At 37.9% G+C, this 18,329-nt stretch overlaps 4 protein-coding genes across 4 annotated transcripts; all 4 read right to left on the reverse strand.

Moving 5' to 3' along the window:
- Positions 1 to 1,311: 1,311 nt before the first annotated feature.
- Positions 1,312 to 2,337, reverse strand: LOC141004007 (trace amine-associated receptor 13c-like). Its single transcript, XM_073475508.1, has one exon. The coding sequence runs from the start codon at positions 2,335 to 2,337 to the stop codon at positions 1,312 to 1,314; it is 1,026 nt and encodes a 341-aa protein (XP_073331609.1).
- A 5,693-nt stretch (positions 2,338 to 8,030) lies between these two features.
- LOC141004009 (trace amine-associated receptor 13c-like) lies at positions 8,031 to 9,056 on the reverse strand. The gene has a single exon (XM_073475511.1). The coding sequence runs from the start codon at positions 9,054 to 9,056 to the stop codon at positions 8,031 to 8,033; it is 1,026 nt and encodes a 341-aa protein (XP_073331612.1).
- Positions 9,057 to 11,991: 2,935 nt separating this feature from the next.
- Positions 11,992 to 13,017, reverse strand: LOC141004010 (trace amine-associated receptor 13c-like). Its single transcript, XM_073475512.1, has one exon. It carries the CDS (start codon positions 13,015 to 13,017, stop codon positions 11,992 to 11,994), a length of 1,026 nt encoding a protein of 341 aa, XP_073331613.1.
- A 2,847-nt stretch (positions 13,018 to 15,864) lies between these two features.
- Positions 15,865 to 16,893, reverse strand: LOC141004011 (trace amine-associated receptor 13c-like). The gene has a single exon (XM_073475513.1). The coding sequence runs from the start codon at positions 16,891 to 16,893 to the stop codon at positions 15,865 to 15,867; it is 1,029 nt and encodes a 342-aa protein (XP_073331614.1).
- Between the last annotated feature and the right edge of the window lie 1,436 nt (positions 16,894 to 18,329).

Consider the following 18,329-nt stretch of genomic DNA (forward strand, 5'->3'; position numbering starts at 1 on the left):
TGGATGAGAGGTAACCTAATTCCCTGTAACTCATTCCTAAGTCATCACGAGCTGACAAGGAAATATTTGGTGGGTCTTGGATACTGCTGACAACGAAATACATCAACCAGACCATTTTGTTCGTCCGTCCAAGGTAAGTGAAATGTTTCATTTGACTGAATGTGCTTTAATTTAACTTAACAGTGTTGTGGCTTTTTTGTTGACAAAACTGTGACTAGTCCACAAACTCTGGCATGTCCATGATATAACCTTTTTTGCCTACAACAGTGCAATCATGTCATGTGATCTGCTACTTAAGTAGACGTTACAACAAATATTACTGGGACCACAACAAAAAATCAGAGCACCATTTGAGGGAAAGTGTCTATTAGTAAACTTTTTTCTTTACAAATTAACAAGGAGCACCAGTTAGCAAAAAACAACGCAATCGCATTGTTTACTTTCTTTCATCTGCCATGAAAGTTGCATTTTATGTGTCCACTTGTTTGTTGGTTGGTTGGATTGTCAGCAGGATGACACAAAATCTACTGAACAGTTTTCCACAAACCTTGGAGGGGAATGGGCTGCAGCCTTAAATAGACCCCATTAACTTTTGGCAATGATCCGGAAAAAAGGGACAGATTCAGTCATTTTTTGTGACCTTCTTTAAAGTTGCAAGATTGGGTAAATTTAAATTGTGGTGAAGCATTCATGGGTGGTTTATAATTTAGGGTGATGCTGGGCTATCAAGTTTTATTTTAGGTTAGGTTTGACTGAATGAAAGGGGACTGTTGGGCCTTGGCACACTGAGTGCTATTCTAGTTATTATTATGATTCATAGTATCGACTAACCATTCAGTCTCCTATATTTTGTTTTATTAACAATTACACAAATATTTGCCATATTTAATAGCATTTTTTTTTTTCCTGAAACCAGGATTTTATTAAAACAATGAACTACTTCATATGTGATCATTCTTTCTTAGTTACACAGATTTGATGTATGATCTACACAAAGCTGTGAACAGAATAAGACACTGACATGTTCTCAGAAATTAACTCAGTTAAATTAATTCAGTTTGGCAGTTTCTGAAGTCGATATGTAGAGAGTGTGTGGGAAAAGCAACAGCTTCCAAAAATGAAAGGGTGCCGTCTGTAGACAAACACTGGACACAAACAGTACATTGAGGCATGGCATTGGACAAAATCTACCACCACAATTGTAATGAAGAATGACAACAGCAAAACAACCTTTCTATCACTGATGCAAATCCCCCCCCTCCCCGAGACCTTATTTGAGAAATATCTTAATTGAGATAGTTAAATAGTACATTATGTTTCAACTACAGATATAGTCATAGTTGAGGAATTTGAGCTAAATATTTTCAGAGTAACAATACAATAAAAACATTTTTTGAAGCAGGGATAAAACAAGGCATAAATGATTGGATTTAAGGTTGAATTGAAGTAACCCAACCAAACAAATGCTTCAAAGATAGCAGCAGGTGTGCTGAAGCCTGTGAAGGCATCACTTATTGAATTTATGAAAAAGGGCATCCAACAGAAGATGAATGCACCAAGCACAATACCCAGAGTCTTTGCAGCCTTGCATTCAGACTGTTTAGTCAGCCCACCTCTTCCTCTGTCATTTGAACAATTACCCATATTTCCAATCTTTTTTACATGTTTTTTCGCCACAATAAATATTTGAGTGTAAAGACAAATCATTACAGTGCAGGGAAAGAAGAAGCAGAAAACATTGTCCATGATTCCCCAAAGAGGGTTAAAGAGAAGGTTACAACTGCCAAGGCAGTTTATTGATGCCACATAATCCTCTATCCCAGCTACATTTGCCTTTGAATAAAGTACTCCATAAGAGTAGACAGCAGCCAGTGCCCAGCTGACACATACCATAATCATTGCCACTGACATTGTGATTTTTCTAGAATAATGCAGAGGATTGCATATTGCTTGATGTCTGTCAACAGCAATGCAAATTAGGTGGAAGATAGAAATAGTGGTGAGAAACAGATCAAAACTGGAGTGCAGCAGACAGAAGTCCTCACCATAGAACCAGCAGCCATAAACAGTCCGGATGGCGCTGAAGGGCATCACAATAACACCCACTAGTAGATCAACCAGAGCAAGAGATAAAATGAGCACATTGGTAGGACTATGCAACTGCTTAAAATGACATATTGACACAATGACAACAGAGTTCCCTAAAATGGTAACCAGCATGCCTAAAGCAAAAAGCAAATACAGGGCAAAGTTACTCCACACACCTAACTGTACAGTAACACACGAGGCATTGCTGCTTGGGAAACAGTACTGCTCTTGAGAATAGTCAGCAGTCATCATAAAGAGATATGCCAAAACCTCAGAGATAAACCTGACAGAACCCAGAGAGGGTGGAAATCTCTGTCTTGTAATCACAGTCACAGCAAAGAGGCCACCTGAAAGTCACCTGACACACTTAGACATCCAATCAAAAGCCTCCTATTAACATCCATGGAAAATAGTCCTAGAAACTTTTTTTTTCATTTACAACATGCAGTAATGGCTGAAATAACAATTAAAAGTTTAATTGAGATAATGTTTTTGTTTTGAGTAGAAGACATTGAATGTGCAAATGAATGAGTGAATTTGCCGAATTCCACAAAGAGCAGACAGGAAGTAACACACCAAAACAACATTGAAACATCCGGTTAATTTTCAGCACAACAAGCAGTGATGGCTCAAATAGACGTATGTCGTCTTAAAAAAGACTGACAAGAAACAAACAAATCCTTGTTTCCTTCACATTCATTCATTTTGTAATATTTGTTCAAGTGGTGAGAAGAGCCACAGTTTAATATATAACCTCAATTAAGTTAATAGGTGCTGTCTGTAGACAAAGACTGAAAAAAACCCAAAACACATGATGCAATAAGGCTATATTTTTAAAAAAGTTCTACATTTCTAAAAGCATTAATATTGTTTCAAGTGTAAATTGGTCAAGGGGCATTATTTTAATATAACTAGGAATTGAGTATACAAGGTATTATTTTTCAATTTAAGTACTGAAAAACTCAACATAAAAAAGTGATGGACAACCTGGTTTTGGAGTCACTTACAGGACGCACAATCCAAGGTTGTAAAGCTGAGAATGAATGGATCTGTGAACAAAGTTCAAAGAATTTTGTTTGGCTGATGTATTAAAGATTAAAATTTCCTTGAAGACACATTTTAATTAGAGATAGACCGATATGTTTTTTTCAGGGCCGATACCAATACCGATTATTAGTAGTCAAGGAGGCCGATAACCGATATTTGGAGCCGATATTCATCTGCAGTAAAAGAGAAAATATTAATATTAAACAGCAGATTTGCAACATAGACATCTTTGTTTTAAAATTCTAACAAAAAGTGCAGGGTGTTACCAGGGTCAGCAGCATCTCATAAATAAATAGTTCCCTGAAGTTTTATAAAGTAAATAAAACAGCTAAATAAAATTTGCACAGAAATGTGAGTCTTAAATCAATTAGTAGTCCCAATTGAGCAGCACCAGATTGTGGTGCAAAAAGCAGAGTTGTTCAGCGTGCTCTCCAGTGAGACGGCTTCTCTTGCTCTCATAAATTCACTGAGACTTCACTGAAGACGCACTCACTTGGGACTGATGAGGGTGGTGCACAAAGAAACTTTCTTGCTTGTTTCGCAAGTAGCTTGAAGCGCCCTTCATTCTGTCTCCACCACTGGAGTGGGTCCCCTTTACGCCTGTCGATCACTGGCTCCTTGAGGTACAGATGTAGCTCATCCTCAACGCAGCTATTGGCCAGCAGGTCACCAGTGTGAGGTGCCAGCAGAGAACTCAACATCTCATCAACACGGCTGCGGAAGGATGTGTGTTCTCTCCGTTGCCTTTTGTGGGTGTTTCCGTCATTCTCTTGTGTCCCATATGCAGCTGCCTGCTCCTCCATACTGGCTCCTTCTGTGGCAGCATGCTCCTCTCGAGTGGTCTGTTGTGTGGCAGCGTCCTCTTCCTCTTTCAACCATCCTTTGGCCTTGCTCAATGTCGTGGCAGAGGAGAATGCATGACTTTTATAACTTTTTGAACTTCTTGCAGCTTCTCAGTTCGGTAATACTTGTCACTTTTCAGTGCATATCGTGGCTCTGCTGCAGCCATGAGGCGCTTAAAGCCAACATCAGACACCACCGTGAACAGTTGGTTGTCAGTGACTATCATCTCTAGGACTAGTTTGTCCATTAGTTTCGACCTGTCATCTGAGTTTGTCCACTTTCTTTGTTTCTGAAACATGTCTATTGTTGGCTGAGATGAAGTTGCCTCATCCTGATGAGATTCAGATTCCTGTTTCTTCTGTGCTGTTTCATACAACTCAGGGTGATGAATCCTAAGATGGGACCACAGGTTTGAAGTATTTTTGTTTTTCCCCGTTGTTGCTCCCATGCTGACACCTTCATTGCATGTATTACAGACTACCTTCCCTGGTGTTGGTTGAGTGTAATACTTCCATACTGCACTTTTAAATTTAAGTCTATCCATCTGCAATAAGGGTTTGAAAGAAACAGAGAGAGTTAAAAGTGGGGCCACATGCTGACATATGCTCAACTCATCATGCTTAATTTACTACAGCATTTGGGAAGCCTGTAATTGATTTTATTATGTAAATGTTATATTTAAACAACATGTGATAGTAGGGACCCTGTCATTCAAAACTAGGCTGCTACATTACTTACGATTAATGTAACTATAGCTGAAAAAATAGTACAATAGCAATAGAAGAGACTATTCATCCCTGAACACCATGCAGTTCATGTAGGCTTTATGATGCAGTTACAGTATCTAACAATATGTCATTTTCTGCTGCTTGGGATCTCAATCAGCACAGAAAAAGGTCAAGTAAAATAACTTGGTAGTTAAACAGCCAATATTGCCCTACAGTTTTCTCTCAGACAGACGGTGCTTTGCTGTTAGTTTCTGCAGCTTCTCATGTGGCTTACACACACACACACACACACACACACACACACACACACACACACTATTCTCTATCCATCCCCTCAATGTGCTTCCCTGCAATAAAACTAACTGTATTTTACTCTCTCTCACACACACTTCTTACTTTTATCACTGACTATTTCCCTATCAATATTATCAGCAACCTTGTTTCAAGTGATTAAACCGTTAAAAACACTAAACAGCCTGCAGCATCTTCTCTTTAATAATCAGTGTTTAGGAACAGACAGCTGCCGCTAACGTATTGGGCCTCACAGTAACGTCGGTAGTCGTGAGTTGTAGAGTTTCGCTACAGTCTGCTGAGAAGGAGAAAGCGGACTACCGTTAACGCTAATGTTACGCTAAAAGCTAATCAGCCTTCACCTCAACGTGCTTCCCTGCAATAAAACTGGACTGAATTGAGTTCATTAGGTTTTTACTCTCTCACTCACACACACACAGACTTCTACTATCACAGACTATTTCCATATAGATATTATCAGCAACCTTGTTTCGAGTGATTAACAAGCACGTCTGGAGGGACTGCGAGCGAGCAGAGCTGCCGCTTATGTTTATATAACGTTAATGGGCTCACAGTAATGTTACTAGTAGTTGTTGATAGTTGTTGATTATAGAGGACTGGGATGTTTATTACAATTTCGGGAGAGTCTGCTGTCTTAACTTACCTACGAAACAAAGCCCCCAGGAACAGCGCCGGACTTTGAATCCAGTGTTACATGGTAGCAAAACTTTTTCTCCTCTCCGCTGTTTGTGTGAGCACTGTGCAATGCACAGCTTTCACTGCTGATTGGCTGTTACCCGTGCCGTGGCTCTGCATGTAACCAATCAGATGGTGCTGTGGGTGGGACAATGCTGGAGACAGAGTAGTGACAGCAGACAGAGAGGTGCGGCTGCATCAGAGCCAAAATAACCCAGTTTTAAATTGATCTCTTATCGGCCGTCGGATTAAAGAATCAAGGCGGATGCCGATATGCGTCAAAATGCCGAATATCGGCGCGGATAATCGGCCCGGCCGATAATCGGCCTATCCCTAATTTTAATTATTAGGCTGACATATAACTGCATGTTATTTAAATTACTCATAAATATTGACTAAATGGACATACAGTGTGTTGTCTTGTAAACACTCACACAGAAAGACAAACATGATGGCCCAGTAATAAAGCATGTTGTTAAACAAAATGTACCATTAATATCATAATAAAGACAGTGGTTTGTAATTATTGATGACAACTGCAAAACAGAGGCCTCTCTGCAGCTTAAGCAAATGCATACCTTACAACTTGTTTCAAAAATATATTATCTGAAAATGTTAAACAGTAATGTTTTTGTGCTAAGGTGTCATTTATCAGATAAATTCATTGTTGAAGAATTTGAGCTGAATATTTTCAGAGTGATTATACAATGAAAACCTTTTTTGAAGGAGGGATAAAACAAGGCATAAATAATGGGGTTACAGGCTGAATTGGAGTAATTCAACCAGTAAAATCCCTCCATTAGCATACCAGGTATTGTCAAGCCAATATTTCCTAGAACATAGTAAGGCATCAACGCTTTTAATTTAGCCTACTATTTTGTTTATTATTTTCTAATGGCACTTGTTGAGCAGAGGCAGCTAAATGTAAATTAAAGTCAGTAAGACTGACTGGTGTGATGGGTCTTCCCCTGTTTTCCTCTGTGGAATCACCTCAACAGTCCCACAGAGAAAAATATATGTATATATACGAAAATTGTCTTGGCAGAGTGGATTCAGCTGAAAGCATATTTTACCAATGCAGGGTTGTGTGCTACTTCAAGTCAATGTTTTGGGGGCCTGTAGGAAAGGTTATCTCACACTTAAAGGATCCACAATCCAAGGTTGTAAAGCTGAGAACCAATGGATCTGTGATGGAAATACGCACAAAGTTCCAGAAAAGCTAACTTTTGAAGGGATAGAACAGGTGAACAGGCAACAAGAGAATTGCTGGATTAGTGTTTGAGGGATCTGTGAAGAACATGACAACAGCTGCACAACTGGAGTTTTGAGTAACAGGAATTGAGGCTAGAAACATTAACTGATAATTCAAACTCTGTAAAGTATCAGATTAAACAAACTTCAAAGAATTTTGCTTGGCTGATGTTTTAAAGCTTTTATTGTTCTTCATGACACATTTTGATTATTAGGTTGATATATAACTGCATGCTATTTAAATTACTCATCTTATACACTGATCAGGCATAACATTATGACCACCTGCCTAATATTGTGCTAATATACAGCTCTGACCTGTCAAGACATGGACTTAAGACCTCTGAGGGTGTCCTGTGGTGTCTGGCACCAGGGCGTTTTATAGTGGATCCTCTGGGTCCTGTATGTTGGGGGGTGGGGCCTCCATGGATCAGACCTGCTCCAGCACTTCTTACAGATGCTTGATCAGATTGGGATCTGGGGAATTTGGAGGCCCGGTCAACACCTTGGGCCCTTTATTGTGTTCCTCGAGCTGTTCCTGAGCAGTGTTTGCGGTGTGTCAGGGCACATTGTCCTGCTGGGGGGCCACTGCCATCGGGTAATGTTGTTGAGGGGGTGTACTTGGTCCACAACAGTGTTTGGATGGGTGGTGCTTGTCAAGTGGCATTCACATGAATGCCAGCACCCAAGGTTTCCCAGCAGAACATCGCATTGTGATGAGATGATCAATGTTATTCATGTCATCTGTCAGTGGTTTTAATGTTGTGGCTGATCGGTGTAAGCAGTTCTGCATACCCTGTAACAGCATTAATATATGAATCAAGGGGAATTATTTTAATATAATTATGAATTGAGTATAGAAGTCATTATTGCTAGGTGTTTTTTAAGTACTGAAAAGCTTTACATGAAAAGTAGTGTGTAAACACTCACACAGAAAGAAAAGCATGATGGCCCAGTAATAAAGCATGTTATTAGACAAAATGTACCATTACTATCATAATAAAGACAGTGGTTTGTTATTATTGAAGACAACTGCAAAACAAAGGCCTTTCTGCAGCTTACGCAAATGCATGGAGTGTAGATGTGTCATTTCACAGATAAATTTATAGTTGAAGAATTTGAGCTGAATATTTTCAGAGTGATTATGCAATGAAAACATTTTTTGAAGGAGGGATAAAACAAGGCATAAATAATGGGGTTACAGGCTGAATTGAAGTAACTCAACCAGTATAATACTTCCAAGAGGAAAGGAGGAATGCGGAAGCCAGTGAGGGGATCAATAATAAATTTCATAAATAAAGGCATCCAACAAAAGATGAATACACCAAGCACAATACTGAGAGTCTTTGCAGCCTTGCACTCAGACTGTGTAACCAACCCACCTCTCCCTCTGTCATTTAAACATTTGTTCTTATCTCCAATCTTTCTTACATGCTGTTTAGCCACAATAAATATTTGAGTGTAAAGACAAACCATTACAGTGCAGGGAAAGAAAAAGCACAATGCACTGCTCAAGATTCCCCAAAGTGGGTTAAAGTAAACGAAACAACCACCAAGGCACATTATTGATTCCATTAAATCTTCTAACCCTGCCACGCTGGCCTTTGAATAAAGTACTCCATAAGCATAGACAGCAGCCAGTACCCAGCTGACACATACCATAATCATTGCCACTGACATTGTGATTTGTCTAGAATAATGCAGAGGATTACATATTGCTTGATGTCTGTCGACAGCAATGCAAATTAGGTGGAAGATAGAAAGAGTGGTGAGAAACAACTCAAAACTGACATGCAGGTGACAGAACATATCACCATAGAACCAGCAGCCATGAACAGTCCGGGTGGCACTGAAGGGCATCACAATCACACCCACTAGTAGATCAACCAGAGCAAGAGATAAAATAAGCACATTGGTAGGACTATGCAACTGTTTGAAATGACATATAGACAACATGACAAAAGAGTTCCCTAAAATGGTAACTAGAATGCCTGAAACAGTCACCAAATAGAGGACAAAATTGGTCCCGAAACTGAACTGTTCCATAACACATGAGGCATTGCTGCCTGGAACACAGTACATGAACTGCTCTTGAGAAAAGCCATCAGTCATTATGAACCCAAACACATATGCCAAAACCTCAGAGATAACCCAACAGATCCCAACAGAGAGAGGACAGGGGAAATGGGATAAACACGCTGACATCTCTGTGTTGTCATCAAAGTCACATCAAAGAAGCCACCTAAATAATTACTGGATACGCTGTGCCATCCAATCAAAGGCCTTCTATTAACATACATGTAAAATAGTTTAAGCAACATTATTATGTCATCATATTTGCAGTTTGCACAATATTGATCTAAATAATCATTAATAGTTTCACAAGGAAAACCATTTGGTTTTGAGTACTGAAGAAGTATAATTTTAAAATATGTCATATGTTACATTTATACATATACACATTTTAATTGCATTTTTGTTGATGTACACTGCACACTGAATGTACGTTTGTAAATAGTCAAACTGAGCTCCAAAATACACTCTGCTATAAACTGAACTGTTCATAAATTGGGAGCGCTGTTGGAGTTTACTGTTAATTTTCTTTTGAAAGCTCTGTTCTCTGGGCCTTTCTGTCTGAAACAGAGCAGCAGAGAGCAAAGAAAAGCTAGTGTTTCATGACCAGGTGAAATGGCAGCCACAATTTTAAAAAAACAACATTTTCGTCAGAATTTGAGGAAACTTTGTTGACGTTATGTCAAAAATGTCTATGTATTGTGTTGCAGAGTTGGTTGAAGTTAGCATAGAAAGCAGTTAGCCACGGCCTGCACTGACTCGGGGCAACAGCACGATAGCGCCCCCAGAGTTTCAGCTAGGACATGGTGCTCACAGCAAGTTCTTTATATTTGACACGCTCTTAACTTGTAGTGTAATGAATGAATAACATAACTTACAAAATGTCAATAAGTAAATATTCTTACACTTATTTAATATGATAAACAAAAGAAAAATACATCCATACACCCTCTGAATTCAGGCTTTTCTCTTCTACTGAACTAAGACAAGCTTAATTCCAGGGTCTATATGCTAACCCATCGGCCCTGACTGTACTAACTGCATTTTGGCTGTTAGAGGGTTAACCTGAAGACTCATATGTTAACATCTGAGTAGGAATTCCCTCACCTTTGGATTTTCTGAATGCAATAGTGTGATAAACTGGCTGGATATCAGCTGACTGCAGGAAAGTAGCCTGATGACCTGGCAAGATACAACCTTAGAGGCTACAGGACTAGACATGGACCCCGGCTGGTTACTGGGTGATTGAGGCACGTCTGTACTCCTCTTGGGAATGTATTCTTTCTGCATTTCAGTTTCATCTGGGGGTGGGATGGGTCTTCCCCTGGTTCCTGTGTGAGTCTCAGAGATTTATGGAGTATTATCATCCTCATCCGATTCTCCTAATAACTTTTTGAAGTCAGTTCCTCATGATTTCCATTGTTTTCCAGCCTTTTCCTTGTTTGACATCTTGTGATCCTTTTAATCATCACTTACTTGAAATATATAACAGCCATATCTGTTTTATTTGAGGAGGCAAAAATAGTAACACGTTCCAGGGGGTAGAGCATGTGTATGTGAGGCAGGCTTAACTGACACATGAAGTTTCAAATTTTTATTTGATTAAAGCACAAATCTGGTGGCTTCTGGCAAAAAATGACAGCTTGGGTTACTGCAGTGGTCAAAAAAGCCTAAACTAGTAAATGAGGTCGAAACTGGACATATACATGACAGTATCAGCTATCTCAGTGGACAAACTAAGTTGAAATCAGTGAATGAAGCCTACAATAGACATATGTTGTCTATTGAAAAAAATGTTTGACAAGAAACTGATATAAATCCACGTTTTCCTTCACATTTATTCTGTTTGTCATGTTTCTGGAGTAGAAATGTGTTTCTTTGAGCTTCTGGAATAGAACTACAGCTTCATACATAACCTCAAGTTAATATGTCCTGTCTGTAGACAAAGACTGAAAACAAAGCAAAATACATCATTTTGTAATGCTCATTTTTCAAAAAAGCCCTACATTTACTCTAACAGTATTAATGTATGAATTGGTACAAGTGTAAATTTATCATGGTGCATTATTTTAATATAATTAGGAATTGAGTATACAACTTGTTATTGTATATAAAGGTGTTTTTTAAATTCAAGTACTGAAAAAGCTTTATTTGAAAAACAGCGTATAAAACAATCACACAGGAGGACAAACATGATGTCCCAATATTTAAACTTGTTGTTAGACAACATGTAGCATTGATATCCTAATGAAGACAGTGGTGTCTTTAATTTAATTATTGTTTATTGATGACAAGTGCAAACCAAGGCCTTTCTGCCACTGATGCAAATGCATGCCTAACACCTTGTCTAAAAATATCCTATTTGATAATGTTAAACAGTTAATTTTTTGAGTGTAGATGTGTCATACTCTATTATTAAGAAGAAGGATCGGGTTGCCAGATTGTAAAAAAAATCACCTTAGCTGGTATTTGCCTAATTTGGAGAAATCTTATTTTGTAAATGTTGGTGATAAATTAATAAATCGTAGGTTTCTCACAATAAACCATCCAGACAGCAGCTGTGAATGTACGTGAATAAGTTGTTAATAAAAGAGATTCAAGTAACCGAGCCAGTAACTCAGCTTATCTTAAGGGGCATTATTTTAACATAATTGGGAGTCGACTATATGCCTTATTATTGCCAGGTGTTTTTCAAATTCGAATACTGAACATTTTTCCATGAAATGTAGTGTGTAAAACAATCACATAGAGAGGCAAACATAATGGCCCAGTAATAACGCATCTTGCATACATCATTAATATTGCAACTCAGATTATTGTGTTATAGTGGTTTGTGAAGAAAAAACATGTATTGTTTTATGACAACTGCAAAGAAAAGACTTTTATTTGCTGATGCAAACACTTGTCTTTCACCTAATTTAAAAAATGGCTTATTCGAAATCATTAAAAAATGCATGTTGTCGGTGTAGATTCGTTATTTAACAGTTATATTCATATTTGAAGAATTTGAGCTGAATATTTTCAGAGTGATTATGCAATGGAAACATTTTTTGAAGGAGGGATAAAACAAGGCATAAATAATGGGGTTACAGGCTGAATTGAAGTAACTCAACCAGTATAATGCTTCTAAGAGGTAAGGATCAATGCGGAAACCAGTGAGGGGATCAATGATGAATTGCATAAAAAAGGGCATCCAACAAAAGATGAATACACCAAGCACAATACTGAGAGTCTTTGCAGCCTTGCCCTCAGAGTGCTTAACCAACCCACCTCTCCCTCTGTCATTTGAACTATTGTTCTTATCGCCAATCTTTCTTGCATGGTGTTTAGCCACAATAAATATTTGAGTGTAAAGACAAACCATTACAGTGCAGGGAAAGAAAAAACACAAAGCACTGCTCAACATTCCCCAAAGTGCGCTAAAGTAAACAAAACAACCACCAAGGCAAAATGATTCTGTTATATCTTCTAACCCTGCCACGTTGGCCTTTGAATAAATTACTCCATAAGCATAGACAGCAGCCATTGCCCAGCAGGCACATACCATAATCATTGCCACTGATATTGTGATTTTTCTAGAATAATGCAGAGGATTGCATATTGCTTGATGTCTGTCGAAAGCAATGCAAATTAGGTGGAAGATAGAAAGAGCTGTGAGAAACACCTCAAAACTGAGATGCAGTTGACAGAACGTATCACCATAGAACCAGCAGCCATGAACAGCCCGTGTGGCACTGAAGGGCATCACAATAACAGCCACTAGTAGATCAACCAGAGCAAGAGATAAAATGAGCACATTGGTAGGACTATGCAACTGTTTGAAATGACATATTGACACAATGACAAGAGAGTTCCCTAAAATGGTAACCAGCATGCCTGAAACAAACACCAAATAGAGGACAAAATCTGTCCAAAAACCTTTCCGTACTGCAATACATGAGGCATTGCTGCCTGGAACACAGTACATAAGCAGCTCTGGAGGCAATGAGGCATGAGTCATCCTAAACCCAAAGACATATGCCAAAACCTCAGAGATAACCCAACAGAACCCAACAGAGAGAGGACCTTGGTAGAAACATACTGAAACCTCTCTCTTCGATGTCACAACATAGAAGCCACCTAAATAATTATTGGATACTCTATGCCATCCAATCAAAGGCCTCCTATTAACATACATGTAAAATAGTCCAAGCAACATTATTATGTCATCATATTTGTAATTTGCACAATATTGATCTAAATGACCATTAATAGTTTCACATGGAAATGATCTTAGTTTTGTGTAATAGAGAAGTATAATTTTAAAAGGTGTGAATAGTTACTAACATAAATATCAGAATGTTTAAGTTCTGGATAGATGAAGCACACCGCACACTGTAGGTGTGTTTGTAAAAAGTCAATCTGAGCAGCAGGTTGTACTCCGACACAAACTGGACCCATTGTAAACTCAGAGCACTGTTGTAATATACGGTTAGGTTATTCAGAGGACCACATTCTCGGATTGGCAAAGCACAGTCTCGGCAGTCCGTCTAAGGAGATGGACCCGCAGAGGGCCAAGAGCAGTCAGTGTGTCATGGACAGCTGAAATGGCATGTCTAGCCAAATGTATGACTGATGGGCAAATGAAGTAAAGCAACTCAACACACATGCTTGGATATGGAACAGCAAAATCCTAGATGTTATCCTTAACTGAGATAAGATAGGATTTCATTCTCAGGAAGTTTCCGTAATGAGGCCCCAGGTGTCTTTAACAACAATTTCTAAGACCTACATTTTGTTTTAAGAAGAAGTTGGCAGATATTTGCCATATTTAAGTGTTTATTTCCATAATGTAAATTTATGTCATAAAAATAATCATCCACTTAACATGTGACTATTCTTTATAAGCACAAACAAACGGTTTGATATTTGATCAACACAAGGTTGTGAATAAAATTATGAGTTAATCTCAAAGACACTCAAAGACATACTGAATCTCTACTTCTGTCTGGGCACAATGTGGTTTAATGACGTAATCGCAAAAATGAGCATGCTACAGCTTCCAATATGCAAGTATTTTCAAACCATTCCAATCCATGTTTGCTTTCATGTTCTGTCAGTTTGTAAAGATTCTCAAGTAGAAATTTTTTGATGCCATATAAGGAATTACAGCTTCCTTCACAGCAGTAGTCAAGATAAACCTAAATCAGTATGTACTGTAACCTACTAAAGTGAACGGGTGCTGTTTCTAGACATAAACTGAGACCAAACAAGGCGAGGCAAAACACACAACAGAGTAAGGCATAATATTTAAATATAGCCCAGCAATATTTGTGCATCGCTACAGGGGAAAGTGTTGAAGAGGCATTGATTTCAGTACAATTTGAAATTGACGATACAAATTCAACTGAAATTTCTGAAATTAGTTGCACAAAAGAGGTTTCCAAAGAAAATTGAACATGTAATTATTGATGACAGCAACAGAACTAAGACCTTTTTTATTGCTGGTGCAAATGCATGAACAAGACCTTGTTTCAAAAACAATATTTGAACATATCATAGTCATGTTTGAGTATGTCATTTAACAGATAAATTCATAGTGCAAGAAGTTGAGCTAAATATTTTCACAGTGATTATGAATTGAAAACATTTTTTGGAGGAGGGATAAAACAAGGCATAAATAATTGGGTTTAAGGTTGAATTAACCTCTTCCTTTGTCAGTTGATCATTTGTTCACATCTCCAATTTTTCTTACATGCTGTTTAGCCACAATAGATATTTGAGTGTAAATACAAACTATAATAGTGCAGGAGAAGATCTGAGAGCTGCTAGGGTCTCTGACCTCAAAGAGTCGCCATGGGAGAAAGCAGAGCTTGTAGCTTATGGAGATGATGAAATCAAGCATCTGTGTAGTCACTTCAAAACAGTCACAAAGAGAAAAATATCTGTGAATGGGAAAATTTTCTTGGCAGAGTGGATTCAGCTTAAGGCATGTTTTCCCAATGTAGGGTTGTGTGGATCTGTGATGGAAATCAGCATAAATGTCCAGAAAAGCTTACTTTTGAAAGGATGGAACAGGTGAACAGGCAACAAGAGAATTGCTGGATTTGATGAAACAAACCTTAAAGAATTCTGTTTGGTTGATGTATTTAAGATTTTAATTTTCTTTAAGACACAGTATAATTATTAGACTGACATATAAGTGCATGGTATTTAAATTACTCAAAATATGAGGTGACTAAATGGATATATAGTGTGTTGTCTTTTCAAAAAAAAGACTGGCAAGAAACAAATGTAAGTCCATGTTTTCCTTCATTTTAGTTCCATTTGTAATGTTTGCTGTAGTAAAAATGTGTTTCCAAAGGCTTCTGGGAAGAACTACAGCTTCATACATGACCTCCAAGAAGTCAAAAGGTGCTCTCTGTAGACAACGACCGAAAAAAATGCAAAACACGTGATGCAGTAAGGCTTACATTTCAACAAGGTTCTACATACCCTGTAACAGCATTAATACATGCATTTTTACAAGTGTAAATTGATCAAGGGGAATTATCTTAATATGATTAGAAATTGAGTTTAGAAGTTATTATTGCAAGTTGTTTTTTAAATGCAAGTATTGAAAAGCTTTACATCAAAAATAGTGTGTAAACACTCACACAGAAAGACAAACATGATGGCCCAGTAATAAAGCATGTTGTTAGACAAAATATACATTTCATATCATAATGAAGACAGTGGTTTGTTATGATTGATGACAACTGCAAAACAAAGGCCTCTCTGCAGCCTATACAAATGCATGCCTTACACCTTGTTTCAAAAATATATTATTTGAAGATGTTAAACAGTTAATTTTTTGAGTGTAGATATGTCATTTATCAGATAAATTCATAGTTGAAGAATTTGAGCTGAATACTTTTAGAGTGATTATGCAATGAAAACATTTTTTGAAAGAGGGATAAAACAAGGCATAAATAATGGGGTTACATGCTGAATTGAAGTAACACAACCAAGCTATTACTTCAGAGAGCAGACCAGGTATTCTGAAGCCATTGAGAGGAACAATTATTGATTGCAAAAACCATGGCATCCAACAAAAAATGAATACACCAAGCACAATACTGAGAGTCTTTGCAGCCTTGCATTCAGACTTTTTAAACAACCCACCTCTTCCTCTGACATTTGAACAATTGTTCTTATCTCCAATCTTTCTTACATGCTGTTTAGCCACAATAAATATTTGAGTGTAAAGACAAACCATTACAGTGCAGGGAAAGAAGAAGTAGATAGCACTGCCCAAGATTCCCACAAGTGGGTTATATAAAACAAAACAACTGCCAAGGCACTTTATTGATTCCAATAAATCTTCTAACCCTGCCTCATGGGCCTTTGAATAAAGTACTCCATAAGCATAGACAGCAGCCAGTGCCCAGCTGACACATACCATAATCACAGCCACTGACATTGTGATTTTTCTAGAATAATGCAGAGGATTGCATACTGCTTGATGTCTGTCGACAGCAATGCAACTTAGGTGGAAGACAGACAGAGTGGTGAGAAACCACTCAAAACTGACATGCAGTTGACAGAACGTATCGCCATAGAACCAGCAGCCATGAATAGTCCGGGTGGCACTGAAGGGCATCACAATAACACCCACTAGTAGATCAGCCAGAGCAAGAGATAAAATGAACACATTGGTAGGACTATGCAACTGTTTGAAATGGCATATTGACACAATGACAAGAAAGTTCCCTAAAATGGTAACCAGCATGCCTAAAAGAAACACCAAATAGAGGGCAAAATCTGTCCAGAAACCTAACCGTATCATAACACATGAGGCATTGCTGCCTGGAACACAGTACATAAGCAGCTCTGGAGGCAATGAGGCATGAGGCATCCTAAACTCAAAGACATATGCCAAAACCTCAGAGATAACCCAACAGAACCCAACAGAGAGAGGAACTTGGGAGAACCATACTGAAACCTCTCTCTTGTAATCAATGTCACAACATAGAAGCCACCCAAATAATTATTGGATACACTGTGCCATCCAATCAAAGGCCTCCTATTAACATACATGTAAAATAGTCCAAGCAACATTATTATGTGATCATATTTGTAATTGCACAATATTGATCTAAATGACCATTAATCGTTTCACATGGAAATGATTTTAGTTTTGTGTAATAGAGAAGTATAATTTTAAAAGTTGTGAATAATTACTAATATAAATATCAGAATGTTTAAGTTCTGGATAGATGAAGCACACCGCACACTGTAGGTGCGTTTGTAAAAAGTCAATCTGAGCAGCAGGTTGCACGCCGACACAAACTGGACCGTTCGTAAACTCAGAGCATTGTTGTAATATTCGGTTAGCTTATTTAGAGGACCACCAGTCAGTGTGTCATGGACAGCTGAAATGGCATGTCTAGCCAAATGCATGACTGATAGGCGAATGAAGTAAAGTAACTCAACACACATGCTTGGATATGAATTACAGAGGTCATTTTGTGTTTCTAGATTTAGATTGGAGGGATTGGAAGTTATTTTGTTGAAATGTTAACATTAGATAGCTTACCTAACCCAACATTCCACTATACTAAGCAGACATATTCAGCTAATTTTGCTTATCATTGCAGAAAATAAAAATCCTGTGTACCAATTTTACATGGTCTATTGATTTGAAAGTTAACATGCTAACCTCAGTGTTGGCTTCCTCAAAAGGCTAACAACAGAGTTAGCTACTCTCATAGTTAAAGTTTGAGAAATGTTCCCATTATTTCAGTGTACATGTTGGTTATTATCTTCGTTGTCGTCATACAGACCCAACAACAGTCAGTGGCAGTTATATGGATCTTAACTTTAGATATTCTCAAATGAGGATGGTTTTGTAGTAACTAATTTCTTATCCCCCAATAACATAGGATGGTATATTCCTTAAAGCAGTTTGGAAACATGTTTCTGGAACACCAAAAATCCTAGATGTCATTCGTAACTGATATAAGATAGGATTTCATTCTTGGGAAAGTTTCTGACTGGCTGGATATTAGCAGGCTTCAGAAAACTATCCTGATGACCTGGCGAGATACAAACTTAGAGGCTACAGGTATAGGCATGTGGGTCAGTGACATATACACCAGAAAAAAGTGTTTTTTCAAAAACTTCAAAAACAGGCATAAAAATGATTGACTTTTGTTCCATTAACTCTCATCTGTATAGAAACATATGTTGTTTTTAGATTCTCAATTGGAATCAGAAGTTATGTGACAAAATGTTGCATTAGTGCCTAAAATCGTCATATGGTGTGACATGAAAATAATTGTATATAAAATG

Source organism: Pagrus major, chromosome 10 (assembly GCF_040436345.1).
Source record: "Pagrus major chromosome 10, Pma_NU_1.0".
Taxonomy (NCBI): Eukaryota; Metazoa; Chordata; class Actinopteri; order Spariformes; family Sparidae; genus Pagrus; species Pagrus major.